This window comes from Aegilops tauschii, chromosome 1 (genome assembly GCF_002575655.3).
Source record: "Aegilops tauschii subsp. strangulata cultivar AL8/78 chromosome 1, Aet v6.0, whole genome shotgun sequence".
NCBI lineage: Eukaryota > Viridiplantae > Streptophyta > Magnoliopsida > Poales > Poaceae > Aegilops > Aegilops tauschii.
Genome location: NC_053035.3, coordinates 13,188,684 through 13,213,000, shown reverse-complemented (window position 1 = coordinate 13,213,000; position 24,317 = coordinate 13,188,684). Strand labels below are relative to the sequence as shown.

The 24,317-nt window shown below is 40.4% G+C and overlaps 1 protein-coding gene across 1 annotated transcript; it reads left to right on the top strand.

Annotated features, from left to right (window-relative positions):
* Positions 1–14,283: 14,283 nt before the first annotated feature.
* LOC141039237 (subtilisin-chymotrypsin inhibitor CI-1B-like) lies at positions 14,284–14,916 on the top strand. The gene is made up of 2 exons (XM_073506598.1): positions 14,284–14,300; positions 14,409–14,916. Exon 2 carries the CDS (start codon positions 14,430–14,432, stop codon positions 14,643–14,645), a length of 216 nt encoding a protein of 71 aa, XP_073362699.1. The 5' UTR covers positions 14,284–14,300; positions 14,409–14,429; the 3' UTR covers positions 14,646–14,916.
* Positions 14,917–24,317: the final 9,401 nt, after the last annotated feature.

The window sequence follows — 24,317 nt, the reverse complement described above, 5'->3', positions numbered from 1 at the left end:
GTGCTATGTTTTACTACCAAGCACGGGGTGGAGAGGTCAAGGACAAGAAGAGAAGGGGCGGCAGGCTCGCCTTCGGCCATAAGACCAACTTCTGCTGCATCCAGCAACCGAGCGATTCTCTTAATGATGGATTCTATGTCCTACACCACATGCTGGAGTACAGAAGGGATCACCAGAACCTTCGCATGTCACCTAGATCCGGCGATGCCCATATTCTGCAATGGGCAAAGGACATAGGAGATATCGAGGATCATCGACTTCGAGCTGAGTTCTATAACATCCAGCGCGAACTTGCCCAAATCATCATGAAGGAGGTCGTCGGAAAAACAGGGATGTTCTACGGAGAAGGACAAATGTTGCGGGAAGACGTCCGGACATGGGTAGCCTCTCAGCGTCTCGACATGAAGCCTTTCACTAAGCTCGGGGACTATCTCCCTGACATGGACGGATGGCACGACATGTTGGATTGATTGTCGATATATGACAATGTGTCCGTTTAGTCCATACTTTCTGTATGACAAAACTTTGAGTTATGCACGGCGAAACTTTATTTGTGATGTAATTAAACCGTCCTCCTCCTCGACTAGCGAAGATCACTCTAGTTAGGGCATTTTGGGTACGATGAACTTTGTTATTTATGCTTATGATATGATGTTTCTATTTTTGCCAAGTCTGTCTCTTTCTATTGCTCAACTATATATGTTGCATATCATCGACTCATGTGACGATGCAGGTGCATAGATCATCGATGGCGAAGAAGTGCAACGCTAGGAGTATATATACGATGAGTGGCCGGAGTGTCAGGCCCAGGTGTACCGGTTTCCGGTTTCCGAGCGACAGGTAGTAGTTAGTTTAGGTTCACGCTAATGCGAGAGAGGGATACGAACTCATGTACTGCATAGTTCCGCTCTCACTCAAAGTGATAGCTCTTCTCGCGTATATCATTGTTTAGATGGATGACGATGTATTTGCAAGTAATCGAGACTTGTATCGCTATTTTCGAGATGATGACGAGAGACCACTTTGTGTTAATGATGATTATGATGATGACATGACTTGATGAGACTAGTTGTATGTATATGCTATGATTACATTTGTATGTGTATGATATGCTAAAGATTACTGTATAAAGCCTATTCAAATACAAAACAAAAAACTAATAAAACTAGTAGTAGCGAGGGGAAAAAAGTTAGCAGTTGCGCCGCCTTACCAGTAGCGCCTCCCTGTAAAAAGCGCTCCAGATAATATCAGCAGCGCTCTTCTCTTAAGCGCGCTACAGCTATCCATGTATAGCAGTGGCGTGGGACGACAGGCGCTACTGCTATACGTTAGCTGTAGCGCCTTATCAGTAGCGCATCGTCCCGCGCTATTGATAGGCCTAAAACCCGCGCTGCTGCTAGTCTTTTCCCTAGTAGTGACAGGAGTGCCGCCACGCACGCGCTTGGAATCCGTGTCAGATGAGCGGGAATCTTCCTTGCTTAGGTTGGTCTCGGGGGCGTCCACTTCAACGCTGCTGATGGGGTGGCATGGCTCACAGCTGCATCCTTCATTGCCAGCAGAGTGGGCAATATTTCAGCAGTCCTGGCAGATACCGACTCGTCACTCCCCGATGTACGGATGCCTGTTGTTGTAGCCTGCACATCTGCAACCGGCGGAGATGGTCAGCCACTTGCGTCAGAGTTAGTGGGAACAGTTGACGGTGCAGCAGCAGTTTTGTCGACTAGCGCCTCATGAACATCTGAGTTGCCACCTGTTGACAACTTTGAATGAAGGCGTTCGAGTGGGTCCCTAATGATATGCTTGGCCGCGCGTGTAGTAGTCTTCTTCACCTTGCAAAAAGAAAAGCACATGAAAAGGTATTAAGAAATGAACAAAAAATATTTGCCATGGTAGAAATCTTAAAAAATGAAAATTAGGTGGAAAGCTGGTAGTTGCCATGTAGGTGGAATAAGAGTTGCCATGTGGCATAGTTAGCAGTTGCCATGCAAAACCAGCAAGAGTTGCCATGCTAGCCAACTTGAAGAATGAAAAAAATGTCTGATCTGCCAGGAATGCAATTTCAAAACTAGGTATGGGATGAGCACACAAGCTAATGGAAAGATGGTAGTTGCCATGTAGGTACAATAAGAGTTGCCATTTGGCCTAGATAGCAGTTGCCATGCAAAACCAAGCAGGAGTTGCCATGCCGTTAAAAAAGAAAGAGATCATTGGAAAAATAGCAGTTGCCATGTGGGACTAATGACAGTAGCCCATGTGGCAAGCTGAACAGATGCATTGAAAAATCAAAAATATAGCACTATGGCAATGAAAGAACAGGGAAAACCTACTTCTTGACTGGCTTTCTCATGTCTGGCAACACGACAGGATCCCCGGTGTTGGACGTCATCATACGAGGAGATGACCTGGTGGAAGGGGTGTCACCAGCAATGGGGGCACCTTTGTTCAATCGAGCAGAAACACGGGTTGGCGTTGGTGCCTGTTTCTTCGTAACTGCTCGTCCACCAGCTGTCGCCTCACTGCACGTATAAGATAGTGGCAAAAAAAGGTGGCAAGTGTCAGACAGGAAACTCATTGCCGCGCTTAGCAAAACAAATGCAAAAAAGGGTCAGTCTGTTCAAAAAAGATAGACAAAACAAAACACTAAAATAGAAGTCAAACCTCCTCCTAGCAGCTACGGGATCGGTCCTACACCTCTTGCCAGGAGAACCCTGCCCAACATCCTCTGGAGCCCTCCCCCTCTTTGAGGGCAACACCCCCTCGCCTCTCGCAGTTGTATGTTCTTTGACTTTCTCTGGTGAGGGGACATCTGGTGCAGCCTTGCCCTTCTTACCACCTGCACGAACTTCAACATGTTTATCATCATCGGTGTCGTGCTGCACGTTCTCCATGTCATCGTCATCGTCCTTGTTGAGAGCAGCATCTCCATCTAGTTCATCTTGTGTGTTAGCAAGCTCTTGGGAGCTGTTGTAGTCGTACCGGCCACGACAACCAGTTGGCCGATGTGTCCGTTCTGCAACAAATGTAGTGAACTGCCTCGCAATCGCGTCTCTGTAAGAGCCATTTAGGGACGTCCAACCCTCAACCAACTCCCCGAGCAAGCTGGTCATTCCGGATGCAATCTGCCCAATTAGATGCTCAACAGGTGCCCTCGCCTGTGCACGAAACAAGAAGCAGCAATAACCAACCATATTAGAGTCACTTGCACAAGATCAAAAATAATCCAAAGCAACCATAGATATATATCCTTGATTACCTCAGTAGGGCAAGATGGAGCTGAGTGCACGTCCATCCACTTTCCAAAGTTTTGAGGCCCCCCAAACACGCTGTAGTCTATAGCATGCTTGCCATCAGCTGGAAATAACCAAAAAATAGCTAGGATGTAAGAGAGAAAATGATGAACACTAACTAACAGTTCATGTATTGCAAATAAAACAAAAAAAGAGAGGAAGAGACTAGAAGTTTCAGCACGGATGACAGAGTTGCCATGTGGAGTGAGACATGGATACCATGCGCAGACAGCCATGGCTAACAAGGTAGTCATCTCTTGTTAGCCACAGACGGTTGCCACATGAGGATTTTTCATATGTTATGCAGCAAAAAATTGTAAGAATGCCGTGTAGAGAAAGAAACCAGAACTAACCTGCAGTTTTCCATATTTGGTATCAGTTACCCTGTCTGCAGCAAGCACAGCCTTGACAGCATCGTAAGTCCACGCGGAAACAGCAAACTTGTGTGTTGGCGGCGGGCCTCCTGTCCCAGTGAAGTCCACGGTAGACAGATCAAGACAGTCGACGTACATGAGCTGATGTACAACAATTTTAAAAGGAAAAAATATCAGTTGCCATCATGGTATTTTACAAAAACAAGCTAATGTATGTTCCTACAATCATCAAGTTGAAGTGCATGAAAAGAAAAGAAGAAGTTGCCATCTGTCTGTACTAGTTGCCATCATGGTATGATGGCAGTTGCCATCTTGTCATGATGGCAGTTGCCATCTTGTTATGATCATGGTTGCCATGCATAAATAAAGGTGTTAAAGAGTGTTCACAAAAATGACTGGTAAAAAAATACCATTAAATGCAGTCGACAACCCTTCTGGTACATCTTGTTTGAGAATGCATCATGCAGGAAGTCGGCGATGAACTTACACCATTTCATGTTCTTCACATCTTTCAGTTTCGCCTGCACGGCACAATTTTCAGGATAACAAGTTGCCGCATCAGAAATCAAATGGAAAAACATCAAAAAAACTGGCAGTGACTAGCTTACACATGACATCGGAGCCAAAAGATTGAGTGAAGAGAAGTGGTCGGCGCGAAAAGAAGTGGCAGTGACTAGCTTACACATGACATAATGGATTATAGATAGATCATTCACCAGGATGGGGAAGCATTTGTTGCTTGGGCGAGGAGAAGTGGTCGGCGCGAAAACAGCTGAGATGAGGTACATGAGTAGCTTCATCTTAAAAACCTCGCCATGGGTTGTCATGACCTGCAGTGAATCTGCCAGGAAAGTCGTGTTCGGCATGGATTCCAACCCAGGAAACAAACGGGGGAACAACGTTTCCTCGATCTTATTATTGACCTCGTACGGGACTTTGATTTCTCCATGGGGCACACCCAAAGTGCAGAACACGGATTCCTCGTCCAACGGCAGTCTTCCACGTCCCGGAATCACAAATTCCCTGGAGGCGGGGTCGTAAATCTCACCAAGCCAGTCGCATACAGGGTTCACTAGATTCTTGCACCGGACATCCATCAGAGCCTGCATACCCATCTCAGCAGCAGCTCCCTTCTGATCGTCGGTAAATCTGTCGGTCAATGAAGTCAGGCGTTCCTACGAGGCCCTATTGCGAGTACGTTTCTTCTTCTGCAAAACAGACAAATGATCATTTGTTGCCATGTTTTCACAGTCATGAAAATTTAGTTCATAACAGACGATTGCAAGCTCGATGGGGCATCCAAAAACATATGCAGGGGGAAGGAGGGGTGTGGACAGTTACCTCGTCGCCGTCTTTTCTCCATCCAGTTGCCCGATTCTGCTACGGTGCATCCATGAAATCATCATCATCATCGTTTTGATGATCGCCGCGAGCCATTCTGCTGAGGTAAGAACAAACCAAATTGTCAGGGTGGAAATGAAATGTAGGAAGTAAGCAGTTGCCACCTAACAGAATGTGCTTGCCACATGGGCTCAATTGAAATGGCAAATAGTGAAGGCAAATATCACATGAACACACACGCACCCCTATGATTGTCGAAAACATAAATGTGGCAATTAAACACACTGGCTTCATTTAAAAAATGTACAGATCGTAATGCACTTAAAACAAAATGTTGAAGTTGCCATGTTAGCACAAGATATTACGAAAGAAAGGCACAAATCTTCCACTGCACAAACATAAAATGTGGCAGCTCACACCCTGTCCTCATACAAAAACTAGTTGCCATGTGTTCAAAGGCAAATGTGCTAGGTTGAAATTGCCATGTTAAAATGCAACACAAAATTCAAAAAAGCATTGAAAAACATCTACTAAACAACCTGAAATTGCAATGCACACACTGACCTCATATTAAAAATGAGTTGCCATTTAGTACGGCCAAATATGTTCAGATATCACAAGTCAGCGTGGCAAAACACGAAACTGGGTCTGCAGTACAATGAATTTGCCACATTATCCCGCCTACAACATGGCAACAGCCATGCTATGTTCACAGAAATACTTGCCACATGGAAAGCATATATATGGCAACTGACACAGTTGATGTGGAAATTAGTTGCCATCCAGTGCACATAGTTGCTGAAACTAACATGACAACCTAGTTACTATACTTAGCCATGCCACATTATCCTGTCAGTTGCCACAAGTCAGCGTGGCAAAACACAAATTTGGGTCTGTAGTACAGTGAACTTGCCACATTATCCTGCCTACAACATGGCAACAGCCATGCTGTGTTCACAGAAATACTTGCCACATGGAAAGCATATATATGGCAACTGACACAGTTGATGTGGAAATTAGTTGCCATCCAGTGCACATAGTTGCTGAAACTGACATGACAACCTAGTTACTATACTATGCCATGCCACATTATCCTGTCAGTTGCCACAAGTCAGCGTGGCAAAACACAAATTTGGGTTGTAGTACAGTGAATTTGCCACACTATCCTGCCTACAACATGGCAACAGTCATAGTGTGTTCACAAAAATACTTGCTACATGGAAAGCATATATGTGGCAACTGACACAGTTGATGTGGAAATTAGTTGCCATCCAGTGCACATAGTTGCTGAAACAGCAATGACTACCTATTTACTACACTTTACCATGCCTACAGCATGGCAACAGTCGTAGCATGTGCACGAAATTAGTTGCCACATGGAAAACATATTTGTGGCAACTATCACAACCAATCAGGAAATTAGTTGCCATACGGTGCAGATAGTTACTCAAACTACCATGTTTGCATTCATACTGCACTTTGAAAAACAACTACCTAGATCTAGGGTTCAATGGCAACTATCATAACTTGAAATTCATCACCAAAATTCTCCCTGCACTGATCGCAAATAGCATTTCGAAGAAATGCGCAACTATCGGACAGAAGAACGACGGCCCAATCCCAAGGCACAACCAGGATGTGGCTCCGGACAGGCCGAACCACACCGGCGTGACCGCCACCGCGGCGGCGACGAAACTGCTCAATGCCACCGAAAACGGCAAGCACAAGACTCCGCCGCCTGGCGGGAACGCCGGCGCATCGCGAACCCGCCTGAATCTCGATGAATCTCGAGCGAAGCATCGACCACGGAGGGGAGGGGAGAAATGCAGGCAAGGATTTTGAGCGTGGGAGGGAGCATTACCTTCAATCTGTAGGCGCTCCGGCGAAGACACTCCGGTCCGGCGAGTCCCACCGACGGCCGCGAATGCCGTCGACTCTTCTGCCTCCGCCTTCGCGTTCTCCTCTCGCCTTCTCCTCCAATCGACCGAACTGCAGGGTGGGTTGTGCGAGTAACTGAGGGGAGGAGTAAATGGAACCGTGAGGGGAGGGGGGCGAAGTTCGCGACGTGTTTGACGGCAACCATGGTCGGGCGTGGCGTGCGGGCGCAGAGCAGTTCCACTGCACGCCCCCGAGTGGCAACCGCTGACCGCGGGGAGGCAACCGGCGTGTGGGCGAACTATGTCACACACCACACACATGACTTGTCCTACGTGGCACACAAAATTAGTCAAAACGTGCCAAGATCGTGCAGATACTGCTGGACGACGATGGAGGCGTGTGGTTGAGATGGCTAACGCCCACACGTGTGGGCGTTAACATTTCCGTTTAACTAAGGCCAGAGCCCATTACGCGTAAAGGTGCAGTCTGGTAATGGCCAGAACAGAACCACAGTTTGGCAAAAAAGAGCAAGAACATCTTTGATTTTCGCCCATGGAAGGAGGATTTATTTTAGGAAATCCAAAAAGCAATTAAATGTTCAAAGAAATAACAAATTAATTCGAAAAGGCATTCCATACAAACACTAAAAAACATATGGAAAATTTCCAAGTGCATATTTAAATGGAACAACTAAACAGGAACAACACAAGTTCAATTTTTTTTGCGGGGAGCACACATTCAAATTCGCTAGAGCACGTCGTAGATTTGGTAACTTAACCGCCTATACAATATAAATGTTTGAATTCCAAAAGCAAAATTTAAATATGTTTTTACATAAATTTCTGATACAAACTACAAATTTACATAAATACTATTTTTTTCAAATCTAGAGTCCTTATGAAGATACAAGTAGCTTAAATTTTAATTATACTTAAAATAGCTAGATATTAATTTAATGGCTTGATAATATAGAAAATGATTTCAAAAAATTGCGTAACTATGCGATTAACATTATAATGTAGTATGTTCCATGTTGAAACAAATTGAAGTACTGTAGATATGTCCCATAAAAAAGTATTGTACATAAATATTTTTGGAAGCTAGTATACAAGGTACCTCCACTTGATGTTTCAAACATAAAAAATATAAATTATTACATATGAAGATAGAGATGAAGATATTTTGGTGCACACTAATGTGAAAGGAAGTTGTAGTGCAAACTTGAAGGGAAAGAAATAAAAAAATAGGTTTGTGGAGTGTAAGTTATTTTTTTGGTGGAGTACAAACTTCTTAGCTTGCCTTGAATGTTATTATGCAGAGCCTTAACAATAAATTTGATTCTTTATGCTAAGAAAAATTCTTTATCTGTCTGGTTGAGTTGTATGCAGTGTCGTGTTCTCCTACAAAAATAGTCCGGGCATGTGATGATTCTTGTTTTGTTTGCAGTGTACGTGTAATCCAGGACCAAGATATGACAACCTTCCATAATGTTCCGTGCAAGATTTCATTCACCCTTTTCTGCTCGAGGTAGATAAGCATCACTTTATCTGATGATGTGTAGGCACGTAATACTCTAAATAAAGCCAAATGGGATATCTTCGTTCAAGCTACCACCATCCATGTGAAGTTAGCAAGGAGTACACCATTAGCTTACTTTGTGTGCAGAACTACACATTATAAGGAGTCGAGCCTGATTGCCTATAAATACACATTAAGGTGAGGACATGACAGTTCAACATCTCACAGTCGCACAGGCGATTTAATCAGTCTCACAGGTTAGTATGTGCATATTTGATCTTCTCTGTTATTATAGTTTTCTGCAGGTTATTTTCTGTGACAATTTCGGTTATTTGTTTTGATCAAAGGAAGCAAGCGTCACAAGGATGAGTTCTGTGGTGAAGAAGCCGGAGGGAGGGAACACCGATACTGGTGACCATCACAACCAGAAGACGGAGTGGCCAGAGTTGGTAGGGAAGTCGGTGGAGGAGGCCAAGAAGGTGATTTTGCAAGACAAGTCAGAGGCACAGATCGTAGTTCTGCCGGTGGGGACAGTTGTGACCAGGGAATATCGAATCGACCGTGTCCGCCTCTTTGTTGACAGTCTCGACAAAATTGCGCAGGTCCCCAGGGTCGGCTAGCAAGCTTAAGAGCTAGCCTGCTCCTGGCATATATGTATTGTAGCTTGATAATCTCGTCTTGGATATAGCAAGATTGAGATATATAGATGATATACAATAAGAGTTGATGCATGGTAAGTGAATGGATAATAGAATAAGTCAGAGAGCACGTAATATGATTATGGTTTGTATGTAAGTGTGCTTGGTGTCATATATCTGTTCACATATGGATACCATATACTCCATCCGTTCTAAATATTAGTCCTTTAGAGATTTCAATAAGGACTACATGGGATGTATATAGGCATATTTTAGAGTGTAGTTTCACTCATTTTGCTTCGTATGTAGTTCCTTATTGGAATCTCTAAAAGGACTTATATTTAGGAACGGAGGGAGTATTTGAGAATGTAGAATTGAAATAGCTTTGTGGAAAACCATAATGTGGAACTTGGAAAACACGGTTATGAAAGATAACAGTCAAAACCATAAAAGTAGGAGAGCCACCTAGTAAAATGAGAGCTTATGCAAGGGCAAACAAGCAACGATGTTGGTATCATAGTACTCCCCACCTTTTGCCAGGACCCGCGTCCCCAAAGAGAAAAACAACTACCCAAGAAGTTGGCCTCCACCACCAAGCACATCCATCGACCATGGGTAGGGTGTGAGCTCTTTGGTGACTATTCCATGAAGAAAATGAGAACTATGGATGCCACTATCACCGGAAACACCTTGGACTCAAGTATTTCGCTTAGAGAATTGCACATCACCGCCTCAATGAGCCCATGGGAAGGTCTGACCTATCTTACCATTGGTGTGTCCCCTCATATCCAGATGACCATTATCCGACAAAGAAAATCAAACAAACTATTTTGATGATGCTTTCAAGGAGGACAAGACGCCCCACAAGCACCGTCAATGGTGGCGTAGACACTTGTCGACTCATAGTTTTCGCTCAAAGTGCTGCTTCATATGCCCAATGAACCCCGGGGGGGAGGCCTAACACGAACTTGTGCCATATCTGATGTCAGTAACACCTGACGACACATGATTTGTGACAACGGTCTCAATTACAACACAATCTCTTATCTAACCGTTGTCAATGTTAGGAGATATATTCCATGTCAATCACGTCTAAATCTGCACCACTCACTATCTCCTATGTTATTATCTTTCGGTCCATGAAGCTTAGACAATATGCATCATACTCTGACATTTCTTGCTTATGGATCCAATCCTTGTGTCAAATATGTTAGAATAATCTGAGGCACATCATCGATCATTCGAGGACCAAACAATCACACGAGGCATGACACTGAGATCGTTAATGAGGCTCACGAACATGGCTACATCAGGGGCATGACTACCGGCACTCATCCCGTGACACCACCACAATACCACACTCTGGTCGCCCGGGTGCCGGCACACGCCACCAACTCTCCCAACTTGTTTATGCTATTATGTTGGCATAGGTTACATCGTGTGTCTACCCTCTCATTATATAATAGGCTTAGGATACAAGAGTCCTACTAGGACAGTACACCATATCATGTCTACAAACTATACGACTCCAAGTCCAAGTGTAACCTACCTTGTACAAAATATTCGATAAAACTCTAACAAACTCTACCCTTGCGAATATTGTTCATCACCTTAGATTCATCCATGCGTCAAACCCCCATGTACATTGGACTTCAGTTAAGCCATGAGCACCGCTGCTACTCCCAAACTCCATGTGGCTCCACCTGCAATTGTAGTTCCCTCTTTCTTCTTCACGGTCAACACTCAAGGACAATTAAGTTACTATTTACTCTAGTTTGCGCTCCAAACTTCCAGAGTATCCATTCAATGCCATCACACACCTTTCATAGTGTCACCTTATTTGACAACACCGTTGTATATTCACGATGGTAGCTTCTTCACTGATCTGTGTCAAAGTGAACAACTCACATATTGGACGTGACATATATGAGTTAGATGAACTCAATATCCTAGCTATCCTTGACCGCCTGTGTAAAACTTGAAAGAATAACCGTCACCCTGTGTCGCCCAAGTCAAATTCACAGTTGTCTTGCCCTTTTCTGAATGAGCTCTTTTACGGTACCCTGGTACTCCAAAATAGAACAGGGAGTACCAATTAAATCCAACCATCGATTCTAAGGGGTATTATGGACCTTTTGTGTTGCTATAAAATTTTCCCAAAATAAATCTTTTTATTAATAAATCTTCCAGTCTATTTCGTTGACGATGAAAAAAAACTCCTTTGATACAATCACGCGGCTCTCCCCTTGGAACGCCGTCAAGTGATCTTCCTCGTATCTGTCTCAACTGCTGACCTGCCCTTCCTTCAGCGCACCAGTCATCCTCTTCGCAGGTTTAACTATCTTCCTGATGCTCGGCCGCCACACCGCCGATGGTTTCTCCACTTTGCTCGTAGCGCTGCTGATGTATGAGGCAATTCCACCTCTGTAACATCGATCTTGTGCATTTGATATCTCATCGTCCGTCTCGACCCCTTTCTCCATGTGTGCATATTTTCGACTGCTGAGATTGGTCCTTAATTTGAACAAAAATCCGATATAGATACTTGAGTGTTAGTAAGAACTTCGTAGATTGAAAACGACGAACTTGCAAAAAAGAACAGAACGCCAGCAGATGCATGTAGTTCTTGTGCATTGAATCCATACGAGCAGCCGTTCAAGCACGTAGAAACAATATCCAGTCAAATCTTTTATTCCTATTCGCAAAAAATAAACGGTGTATTCCTAAAAGAAATCAGATCCTTCAAGGTAACTGTTCTTTTTTTTAGGATCTTCAAGGTAACTGTTCGATCTGAATATTAGGCGCACGTTATTTGTCATCTTCTGTTACGTTTTCTGTTTTTACGTATCTGCTGTCACGTTTTTACCCTTGAACTGGAGGTATTCCTTAACACTTCGTACTAGTACTCCCTAACACTCTGCGCTGGAGTACCAATAAGCAACATCTGTCGGATTAAAGAAAACGGACGGTCTGTGTTGATTTAAGGGTACTGTAAAAGAGCTCTTTCTGAATAGTCTCTTACATGTCCCACCACTATAGCACTCCGCTTCTTTCTGTACTTATCATCCACACTTTGTCATGTGTACTGCCATATCTACTTTCATTTTCTCCTCAACCTCATCCGAATGGCATCCCTCGCTCAGGTATCCCTCACTCGGGCATGCCCTGCCATATCCCAGTGGGACTTTTGCGTCCCTGGGTGGAAGGGGATAAGGATCTCTTTCCTAGCGCCGGCGGCACACCCTTGACTCTGGATACCCCGTTCCCCTTTACGATGGCTTCTCATGTGTTCTATGCGTCCGTCGCCTTGGCTCGGCCCTGGTGTAGATCCTTGTGTGTTCGAATACCAAAGTTGGCTTTTCATACTCGCTTGGTTCCTGGGGATAGTGGCGTTGCGGCCGGCAAGGTGTGCTTTTGGCTTGGGCAAAGCGTTTGTTGTGATCATCCATGTTTTGTGTGGCCGGATACTTGCCTAGCTCTCTGGAGAGCACCTCTTCTTACTGACGTGCGGTGTCCATCGAGCTAGGACGAGGGTGTTGGGTCCCTCTTAGGTAACAAAGAAGGAAGGATGTCCCTCTTAGGTAACCGAGAAGGAAGGATCATTGTCATCCAAGCCTAGTGGAGTCAGCTTGTTGGCGTTCTCCCTGGCATTCGGCGACTCCTTTGGCTATCTGGTCTTCTTAGTGATTTAGGATCTTGAGAGTGGTGGGCGACACACAGGCTAGCTGTGCTTACAATTATATTTCTTTTACTCGTTTTGTCTGTTGCTTTGTAAGCTACAATTCCAGCTCCATGTATTTTCCGGCCATTGTTATTTGTTGGCCTTGTGTAATCTCTGGCTGGTTGATGGTTTTGTTAATTCAAAGCCGAACTCTTCTTGGGTTGTCTTCTATAAAAAAACATATGTTTCCCTCCCATTATTGCCCTTGCATTGTCAGAGTGAAACTCAAATGGCATTAGTAAAAAGAAAGAGTAAAACACATATATCACATATCTCCACACCAAAAGCACATGATACCGAGACGCATGTCCTTCGGGACCCAAAAATTCACTCTGATGTAGCTAGGCGGACGTGGATTTGTGGCACTCAGGTCTTAGGGCACCGAGTCCCTCGCGCGTGCATTTATTTTTCGCTTTGATTTTCAAACTTTTATATCTTTTGAACGCAATGTTCAAATTAAGTTTTGTTTTCATATTCATGTTTCTCGCGACGAGGGCTTTCAAATAAGATTCATTTTGAATATGTTTTTCAGTTTTTGAAAATAAATTTTACGTTTCAACTTTTGAAACTTAGTACGGTTGCCCGATAAAATCATGATTTTTGTGCCGATGACCAATAAAAAAATTCCTTCAAATTTTTGCTATGAAACTTTGTAAGAGTGAGTGAGAAATCGCAAGTTTCAATTAGCAAATTGTAAGTTTAAATGATGGAAACACAAAATTTATTGTGCCCTTGTGCAGGATCCAATTACTTCGTGAATCGTAAGGCAGTCAAGTGGCTGGGCAGGGCTTGCCAGATGCGTGCCCGGGCACCTGCATGTTCCTATAAATTTCCGGTAACTCGGTAGTTAAATAACATTATAGTAAGTCCATGATTTTCTAAAGACTATTATAAGAGGTCCATAGTTTCTGGAGAGATAATATTATTATCCTTCCGGTAAGTCAGTAGTTAAATAATATTATAGCAACTCCCTGATTTTCTAGAGACTACAGTATAACAAGTCCATAGTTTTCTGCGGAGATAATATTATTATCCTTCTGGTAAGTTGGTAGTTAAATAATATTATAGTAAGCCCATGATTTTCTGGTGACTACACTTTAATAAGTCCATAGTTTTCTGGAGAGATAATATTATTATCCTTCCGGTAACTCGGTAGTTAAATAATATTATAGTAAGTCCATGATTTTCTGAAGACTACACTATAATAAGTTCGTAGTTTTCTGGAGAGATTATATTATTATCCTTAATATTAATATATTATGATTTTAGAATACCTGAAGACATTATCTCTTATCGCGTACGTGGAAGTAAGCATTCAAGATCATATCAATTCGCCAGGTATACTATACCTGTAGGTTGCTTGCTTGACCCAACTTAATGGATATGTCCACGAAGAAGCTTTGCATGCAAGTCATGCGGCACGTGTACATTGCTACGAGCATCTCCAACGGACGCGCCAAAAGACGCGCGCGTGGTAAACTAACATTTTAGCGCACGCGGTAAGTTTTCACACGCTCCAGCGGAGAAGACCGTCCATCAATCGGTGAGTAGCAACTAGGTGTGCCTCAACTGATCTTCTTGTTTAGTTTGTTGCTGAAATACCTCACTCCGCCTCAATTAAGCTATCTCTGATTGATCGATCGATCTCAAGTTATCAACCAGTGCTACGAAGATGAGTTCCTCCGACGACCTCGCCGGTGGAAAGAAGACTTCGTGGCCGGAGGTGGTCGGGCTGACCATCAAGGAGGCCAAGGAGATCATCCTGAAGGACAAGCCCGACGCCGACATTGTCATGGTGCCGGTCGGCTCCGCCGTGACCGAGGACTTGAGGCCCAACCGCGTCCGCATCTTCGTGGGCACCGTCGCCGAGACCCCCCACGTTGGATAGGTGGATAGCTCTTGCTGGCTTGCTGTGGCCTGCATACATACATGCTGGCTCACGAATAAATGAATATGGAGAAATAAAGAAGTATGCAAGTCATGTGTGCTTAATCGGTCCTTAAAGTGTGCTTAATCGGTGTTGTGGCAATTTTTATTTTATTTTAACTCGTTTTGCCAATTTGTATCGAACTATGTATTTGATGGCTACTTCGTATAATAATATGGATGCATGCATCATTTTGATGCAGAGACCGGGGGTAATCCTTCTTTAAAAGAAATCGTGTGCTTGATCGGTCAGTCATGTATGTGTATGTGCCAAATTGGGAAGTTCCATCCAGGGTAGATTAAGACAAGCCTAATTAAATTTGTGCATATCTCAATGCCATGCATGTAACTTCCGAGCAATCCCAAGTTCACAGCTCAATTTTAATCAGCAATTCTGGACAGAAATACCTTCCCCCTAAAAAGTTTAATCACTAATTCACTACCAAGAAAATATCAAAAAAAGAGAGATGTGTATTATACAGGGAATTTCTAGGTTTAATTTTCTCTATAAGCGCATCTATGTTCATTTTTTTATATTTATAAAATAAATAAAACTTAATAAAATAAATAAACCTTAATAAAATAAAATAAAATAAACTATAGTAACTACAATAAATAAACCTTAATAAATTAAGTAAAAATAGCAGCAGTAAAATAAATAAAAATAGCAGCAGTAAAATAAATAAAAATAAAATAATTAAAGTAAAATACATAAGTAATTAGAAATAAAGTAAATAAGTTTTTTGTTGTAAGTAGAAACAAAACAAAACAAATAAAGCAAAAGAGAAAAAAAACACGTCCCTCTCTGCCTTGTTGAGCTCCTCCCAAAATGAAAATAGATGCCCTTATACAGAGAATTTGGCCTAAATTCACAGTGAGTTTCTTTGAAATTCATAGAAATTTATTATGAATTTAGGTTGAATTTTCTCTATAAGCGCATCTATGCTTATTTTTTTATGTTGGGGTTGGCGATCTTTCCAGACTTTTTGTGTGTTGAATATGCACCATTCAAAATCAGTCTCTGCTTTGAATGGTGCATTTTGAACACACAAAAAGTCAGGAGTTCAAATAAGTTTAAAAAAATGAAATCCCTTTGTAACAGACGAGTTTCCGGATGAAATCCTGATACTTTGAAAGAGATTGTCCGTTTTGTACACGAAGTGCATCCAGTTTTTGCCGTAACCCTCTCAACTTTCTTGCACATGCTATGTGGATGAAATGATGATATCATGCCAACTTTCAACCTTTTCAGAGTTCATTTGAAATGCTTTTCAATTTTAGGGTCTTATAGCTCAAAATAATTAGTAAATGCATGAAAAATAACAAATGAAGTCAGAAAGGATTGAAAAATGATGATGTGGCTTTGAATGGTGCATTTTGAACACACAAAAAGTCAGGAGTTCAAATAAGTTTTAAAAAATGAAATCCCTTTGTAACAGACGAGTTTCCGGATGAAATCCTGATACTTTGAAAGAGATTGTCCGTTTTGTACACGAAGTGCATCCAGTTTTTGCCGTAACCCTCTCAACTTTCTTGCACATGCTATGTGGATGAAATGATGATATCATGCCAACTTTCAACCTTTTCAGAGTTCATTTGAAATGCTTTTCAATTTTAGGGTCTTATAGCTCAAAATAATTAGTAAATGCATGAAAAATAACAAATGAAGTCAGAAAGGATTGAAAAATGATGATGTGGCTTTGAATGGTGCATTTTGAACACACAAAAAGTCAGGAGTTCAAATAAGTTTTAAAAAATGAAATCCCTTTGTAACAGACGAGTTTCCGGATGAAATCCTGATACTTTGAAAGAGATTGTCCGTTTTGTACACGAAGTGCATCCAGTTTTTGCCGTAACCCTCTCAACTTTCTTGCACATGCTATGTGGATGAAATGATGATATCATGCCAACTTTCAACCTTTTCAGAGTTCATTTGAAATGCTTTTCAATTTTAGGGTCTTATAGCTCAAAATAATTAGTAAATGCATGAAAAATAACAAATGAAGTCAGAAAGGATTGAAAAATGATGATGTGGCTTTGAATGGTGCATTTTGAACACACAAAAAGTCAGGAGTTCAAATAAGTTTTAAAAAATAAAATCCCTTTGTAACAGACGAGTTTCCGCATGAAATCCTGATACTTTGAAAGAGATTGTCCGTTTTGTACACGAAGTGCATCCAGTTTTTGCCGTAACCCTCTCAGCTTTCTTGCACATGCTATGTGGATGAAATGATGATATCATGCCAACTTTCAACCTTTTCAGAGTTCATTTGAAATGCTTTTCAATTTTAGGGTCTTATAGCTCAAAATAATTAGTAAATGCATGAAAAATAACAAATGAAGTCAGAAAGGATTGAAAAATGATGATGTGGCTTTAAATGGTGCATTTTGAACACACAAAAAGTCAGGAGTTCAAATAAGTTTAAAAAAATGAAATCCCTTTGTAACAGACGAGTTTCCGGATGAAATCCTGATACTTTGAAAGAGATTGTCCGTTTTGTACACGAAGTGCATCCAGTTTTTGCCGTAACCCTCTCAACTTTCTTGCACATGCTATGTGGATGAAATGATGATATCATGCCAACTTTCAACCTTTTCAGAGTTCATTTGAAATGCTTTTCAATTTTAGGGTCTTATAGCTCAAAATAATTAGTAAATGCATGAAAAATAACAAATGAAGTCAGAAAGGATTGAAAAATGATGATGTGGCTTTGAATGGTGCATTTTGAACACACAAAAAGTCAGGAGTTCAAATAAGTTTAAAAAAATGAAATCCCTTTGTAACAGACGAGTTTCCGGATGAAATCCTGATACTTTGAAAGAGATTGTCCGTTTTGTACACGAAGTGCATCCAGTTTTTGCCGTAACCCTCTCAACTATCTTGCACATGCTATGTGGATGAAATGATGATATCATGCCAACTTTCAACCTTTTCAGAGTTCATTTGAAATGCTTTTCAATTTTAGGGTCTTATAGCTCAAAATAATTAGTAAATGCATGAAAAATAACAAATGAAGTCGGAAAGGATTGAAAAATGATGATGTGGCTTTGAATGGTGCATTTTGAACACACAAAAAGTCAGGAGTTCAAATAAGTTTTAAAAAATGAAATCCCTTTGTAACAGACGAGTTTCCGGATGAAATCCTGATACTTTGAAAGAGATTGTCCGTTTTGTACACGAAGTGCATCCAGTTTTTGCCGTAACCCTCTCAACTATCTTGCACATGCTATGTGGATGAAATGATGATATCATGCCAACTTTCAACCTTTTCAGAGTTCATTTGAAATGCTTTTCAATTTTAGGGTCTTATAGCTCAAAATAATTAGTAAATGCATGAAAAATAACAAATGAAGTCAGAAAGGATTGAAAAATGATGATGTGGCTTTGAATGGTGCATTTTGAACACACAAAAAGTCAGGAGTTCAAATAAGTTTTAAAAAATGAAATCCCTTTGTAACAGACGAGTTTCCGGATGAAATCCTGATACTTTGAAAGAGATTGTCCGTTTTGTACACGAAGTGCATCCAGTTTTTGCCGTAACCCTCTCAACTATCTTGCACATGCTATGTGGATGAAATGATGATATCATGCCAAATTTCAACCTTTTCAGAGTTCATTTGAAATGCTTTTCAATTTTAGGGTCTTATAGCTCAAAATAATTAGTAAATGCATGAAAAATAACAAATGAAGTCAGAAAGGATTGAAAAATGATGATGTGGCTTTGAATGGTGCATTTTGAACACACAAAAAGTCAGGAGTTCAAATAAGTTTTAAAAAATGAAATCCCTTTGTAACAGACGAGTTTCCGGATGAAATCCTGATACTTTGAAAGAGATTGTCCGTTTTGTACACGAAGTGCATCCAGTTTTTGCCGTAACCCTCTCAACTTTCTTGCACATGCTATGTGGATGAAATGATGATATCATGCCAACTTTCAACCTTTTCAGAGTTCATTTGAAATGCTTTTCAATTTTAGGGTCTTATAGCTCAAAATAATTAGTAAATGCAAGAAAAATAACAAATGAAGTCAGAAAGGATTGAAAAATGATGATGTGGCTTTGAATGGTACATTTTGAACACACAAAAAGTCAGGAGTTCAAATAAGTTTAAAAAAATGAAATCCCTTTGTAACAGACGAGTTTCCGGATGAAATCCTGATACTTTGAAAGAGATTGTCCGTTTTGTACACGAAGTGCATCCAGTTTTTGCCGTAACCCTCTCAACTATCTTGCACATGCTATGTGGATGAAATGATGATATCATGCCAACTTTCAACCTTTTCAGAGTTCATTTGAAATGCTTTTCAATTTTAGGGTCTTATAGCTCAAAATAATTAGTAAATGCATGAAAAATAACAAATGAAGTCAGAAAGGATTGAAAAATGATGATGTGGCTTTGAATGGTGCATTTTGAACACACAAAAAGTCAGGAGTTCAAATAAGTTTTAAAAAATGAAATCCCTTTGTAACAGACGAGTTTCCGGATGAAATCCTGATACTTTGAAAGAGATTGTCCGTTTTGTACACGAAGTGCATCCAGTTTTTGCCGTAACCCTCTCAACTATCTTGCACATGCTATGTGGATGAAATGATGATATCATGCCAAATTTCAACCTTTTCAGAGTTCATTTGAAATGCTTTTCAATTTTAGGGTCTTATAGCTCAAAATAATTAGTAAATGCATGAAAAATAACAAATGAAGTCAGAAAGGATTGAAAAATGATGATGTGGCTTTGAATGGTGCATTTTGAACACACAAAAAGTCAGGAGTTAGAATAAGTTTTAAAAAATGAAATCCCTTTGTAACAGACGAGTTTCCGGATGAAATCCTGATACTTTGAAAGAGATTGTCCGTTTTGTACACGAAGTGCATCCAGTTTTTGCCGTAACCCTCTCAACTTTCTTGCACATGCTATGTGGATGAAATGATGATATCATGCCAACTTTCAACCTTTTCAGAGTTCATTTGAAATGCTTTTCAATTTTAGGGTCTTATAGCTCAAAATAATTAGTAAATGCAAGAAAAATAACAAATGAAGTCAGAAAGGATTGAAAAATGATGATGTGGCTTTGAATGGTACATTTTGAACACACAAAAAGTCAGGAGTTCAAATAAGTTTAAAAAAATGAAATCCCTTTGTAACAGACGAGTTTCCGGATGAAATCCTGATACTTTGAAAGAGATTGTCCGTTTTGTACACGAAGTGCATCCAGTTTTTGCCGTAACCCTCTCAACTTTCTTGCACATGCTATGTGGATGAAATGATGATATCATGCCAACTTTCAACCTTTTCAGAGTTCATTTGAAATGCTTTTCAATTTTAGGGTCTTATAGCTCAAAATAATTAGTAAATGCATGAAAAATAACAAATGAAGTCAGAAAGGATTGAAAAATGATGATGTGGCTTTGAATGGTGCATTTTGAACACACAAAAAGTCAGGAGTTCAAATAAGTTTTAAAAAATAAAATCCCTTTGTAACAGACGAGTTTCCGCATGAAATCCTGATACTTTGAAAGAGATTGTCCGTTTTGTACACGAAGTGCATCCAGTTTTTGCCGTAACCCTCTCAGCTTTCTTGCACATGCTATGTGGATGAAATGATGATATCATGCCAACTTTCAACCTTTTCAGAGTTCATTTGAAATGCTTTTCAATTTTAGGGTCTTATAGCTCAAAATAATTAGTAAATGCATGAAAAATAACAAATGAAGTCAGAAAGGATTGAAAAATGATGATGTGGCTTTAAATGGTGCATTTTGAACACACAAAAAGTCAGGAGTTCAAATAAGTTTAAAAAAATGAAATCCCTTTGTAACAGACGAGTTTCCGGATGAAATCCTGATACTTTGAAAGAGATTGTCCGTTTTGTACACGAAGTGCATCCAGTTTTTGCCGTAACCCTCTCAACTTTCTTGCACATGCTATGTGGATGAAATGATGATATCATGCCAACTTTCAACCTTTTCAGAGTTCATTTGAAATGCTTTTCAATTTTAGGGTCTTATAGCTCAAAATAATTAGTAAATGCATGAAAAATAACAAATGAAGTCAGAAAGGATTGAAAAATGATGATGTGGCTTTGAATGGTGCATTTTGAACACACAAAAAGTCAGGAGTTCAAATAAGTTTAAAAAAATGAAATCCCTTTGTAACAGACGAGTTTCCGGATGAAATCCTGATACTTTGAAAGAGATTGTCCGTTTTGTACACGAAGTGCATCCAGTTTTTGCCGTAACCCTCTCAACTTTCTTGCACATGCTATGTGGATGAAATGATGATATCATGCCAACTTTCAACCTTTTCAGAGTTCATTTGAAATGCTTTTCAATTTTAGGGTCTTATAGCTCAAAATAATTAGTAAATGCATGAAAAATAACAAATGAAGTCAGAAAGGATTGAAAAATGATGATGTGGCTTTGAATGGTGCATTTTGAACACACAAAAAGTCAGGAGTTCAAATAAGTTTAAAAAAATGAAATCCCTTTGTAACAGACGAGTTTCCGGATGAAATCCTGATACTTTGAAAGAGATTGTCAGTTTTGTACACGAAGTGCATCCAGTTTTTGCCGTAACCCTCTCAACTTTCTTGCACATGCTATGTGGATGAAATGATGATATCATGCCAACTTTCAACCTTTTCAGAGTTCATTTGAAATGCTTTTCAATTTTAGGGTCTTATAGCTCAAAATAATTAGTAAATGCATGAAAAATAACAAATGAAGTCAGAAAGGATTGAAAAATGATGATGTGGCTTTGAATGGTGCATTTTGAACACACAAAAAGTCAGGAGTTCAAATAAGTTTAAAAAAATGAAATCCCTTTGTAACAGACGAGTTTCCGGATGAAATCCTGATACTTTGAAAGAGATTGTCCGTTTTGTACACGAAGTGCATCCAGTTTTTGCCGTAACCCTCTCAACTATCTTGCACATGCTATGTGGATGAAATGATGATATCATGCCAACTTTCAACCTTTTCAGAGTTCATTTGAAATGCTTTTCAATTTTAGGGTCTTATAGCTCAAAATAATTAGTAAATGCATGAAAAATAACAAATGAAGTCGGAAAGGATTGAAAAATGATGATGTGGCTTTGAATGGTGCATTTTGAACACACAAAAAGTCAGGAGTTCAAATAAGTTTTAAAAAATGAAATCCCTTTGTAACAGACGAGTTTCCGGATGAAATCCTGATACTTTGAAAGAGATTGTCCGTTTTGTACACGAAGTGCATCCAGTTTTTGCCGTAACCCTCTCAACTATCTTGCACATGCTATGTGGATGAAATGATGATATCATGCCAACTTTCAACCTTTTCAGAGTTCATTTGAAATGCTTTTCAATTTTAGGGTCTTATAGCTCAAAATAATTAGTAAATGCATGAAAAATAACAAATGAAGTCAGAAAGGATTGAAAAATGATGATGTGGCTTTGAATGGTGCATTTTGAACACACAAAAAGTCAGGAGTTCAAATAAGTTTTAAAAAATGAAATCCCTTTGTAACAGACGAGTTTCCGGATGAAATCCTGATACTTTGAAAGAGATTGTCCGTTTTGTACACGAAGTGCATCCAGTTTTTGCCGTAACCCTCTCAACTATCTTGCACATGCTATGTGGATGAAATGATGATATCATGCCAAATTTCAACCTTTTCAGAGTTCATTTGAAATGCTTTTCAATTTTAGGGTCTTATAGCTCAAAATAATTAGTAAATGCATGAAAAATAACAAATGAAGTCAGAAAGGATTGAAAAATGATGATGTGGCTTTGAATGGTGCATTTTGAACACACAAAAAGTCAGGAGTTCAAATAAGTTTTAAAAAATGAAATCCCTTTGTAACAGACGAGTTTCCGGATGAAATCCTGATACTTTGAAAGAGATTGTCCGTTTTGTACACGAAGTGCATCCAGTTTTTGCCGTAACCCTCTCAACTTTCTTGCACATGCTATGTGGATGAAATGATGATATCATGCCAACTTTCAACCTTTTCAGAGTTCATTTGAAATGCTTTTCAATTTTAGGGTCTTATAGCTCAAAATAATTAGTAAATGCAAGAAAAATAACAAATGAAGTCAGAAAGGATTGAAAAATGATGATGTGGCTTTGAATGGTACATTTTGAACACACAAAAAGTCAGGAGTTCAAATAAGTTTAAAAAAATGAAATCCCTTTGTAACAGACGAGTTTCCGGATGAAATCCTGATACTTTGAAAGAGATTGTCCGTTTTGTACACGAAGTGCATCCAGTTTTTGCCGTAACCCTCTCAACTTTCTTGCACATGCTATGTGGATGAAATGATGATATCATGCCAACTTTCAACCTTTTCAGAGTTCATTTGAAATGCTTTTCAATTTTAGGGTCTTATAGCTCAAAATAATTAGTAAATGCATGAAAAATAACAAATGAAGTCAGAAAGGATTGAAAAATGATGATGTGGCTTTGAATGGTGCATTTTGAACACACACAAAGTCAGGAGTTCAAATAAGTTTTAAAAAATGAAAAAATACTGGAAAAAATAAAAAAATACTGGAAAAAATAAAAAATGCCGCCTAATGGGCCACACGGCCTGCATACGACTAGAAACTCAGCTAGCGAGGTGGGACTAAACATCCCACCGCACCGCGCCAGCACATTAGTCCCGGTTGGTGCCTCCAACCGGAACCAATGCTCCCCTTTGGTCCCGGTTGGTGCCACCAACCGGGACCAAAGCCCTCTGCTTCCCGCCCTTTGGGCTGGTGAAAAGAGGCCTTTGGTCCCGGTTGGTGCCACCAACCGGGTCTAAAGGGTGGTCATTGGTTCCGGTTTGTGCGTTGAATTGGGACCAAAGCCTTTGCTATATAAGCCAGCACTTAGGAAATTTTCAGATTTCCATCGCCAGTTTCCCCCGCCCGACGACGCCGCGAGCTCGATCTACGCCGCCTGGCTGCCCCGCCGCCGTCGCCCGTGCCCCCGAGCCCACGCCATCGCCCGTCGCCGTCGTCCTCCGCCCCCCGCCGCCGTCGCCGTCGGCCTCCGCCGCGCGCCCCCGAGCCGTCGCCCGTACGTCACCGTCGCCCTCCGCCTCCGGCCCGTCGCGGTCGCCGTCGCCCTCCGCCACCCACGCCGTCGCCCTCTGTCGCCCGATGTGAGCCGCCGCCACGCCATGGCTCTGTTTATTATTTTCATATAATTTGTATTATTTTTTTCATTGCATTTTTTCATATATATAATGTATATATATATATGTATGTGGTAGCTATATGATGAATGGATGTGGCTATGTATGTATGAATATAATGTTCATACAATTTTTTTGTTTATATACGTTTTTTTCATATATGTATTAATTTTTTATTTAGGTTAATTATTAGTACATATCCATTTTAGGTTAGTGCTTAGTAGTTGAACTAGCTAGTTGATTTAATAAAACTATTTTATTAAATTTTACTATATATAGAAGTAGTTTATTTTTAATAAGAACTACTTTATTTTATATATTTATAGTAAGTGCTTAGTAGTTGAACTAGTTGATTAATTAATAGAACTATTTTATTAAATTTTACTATATATAGAAGTAGTTTATTTTTAGTAAGAACTACTTTATTTTATTTATTTATAGTAAGTGCTTAGTAGTTGAACTAGTTGATTAATTAA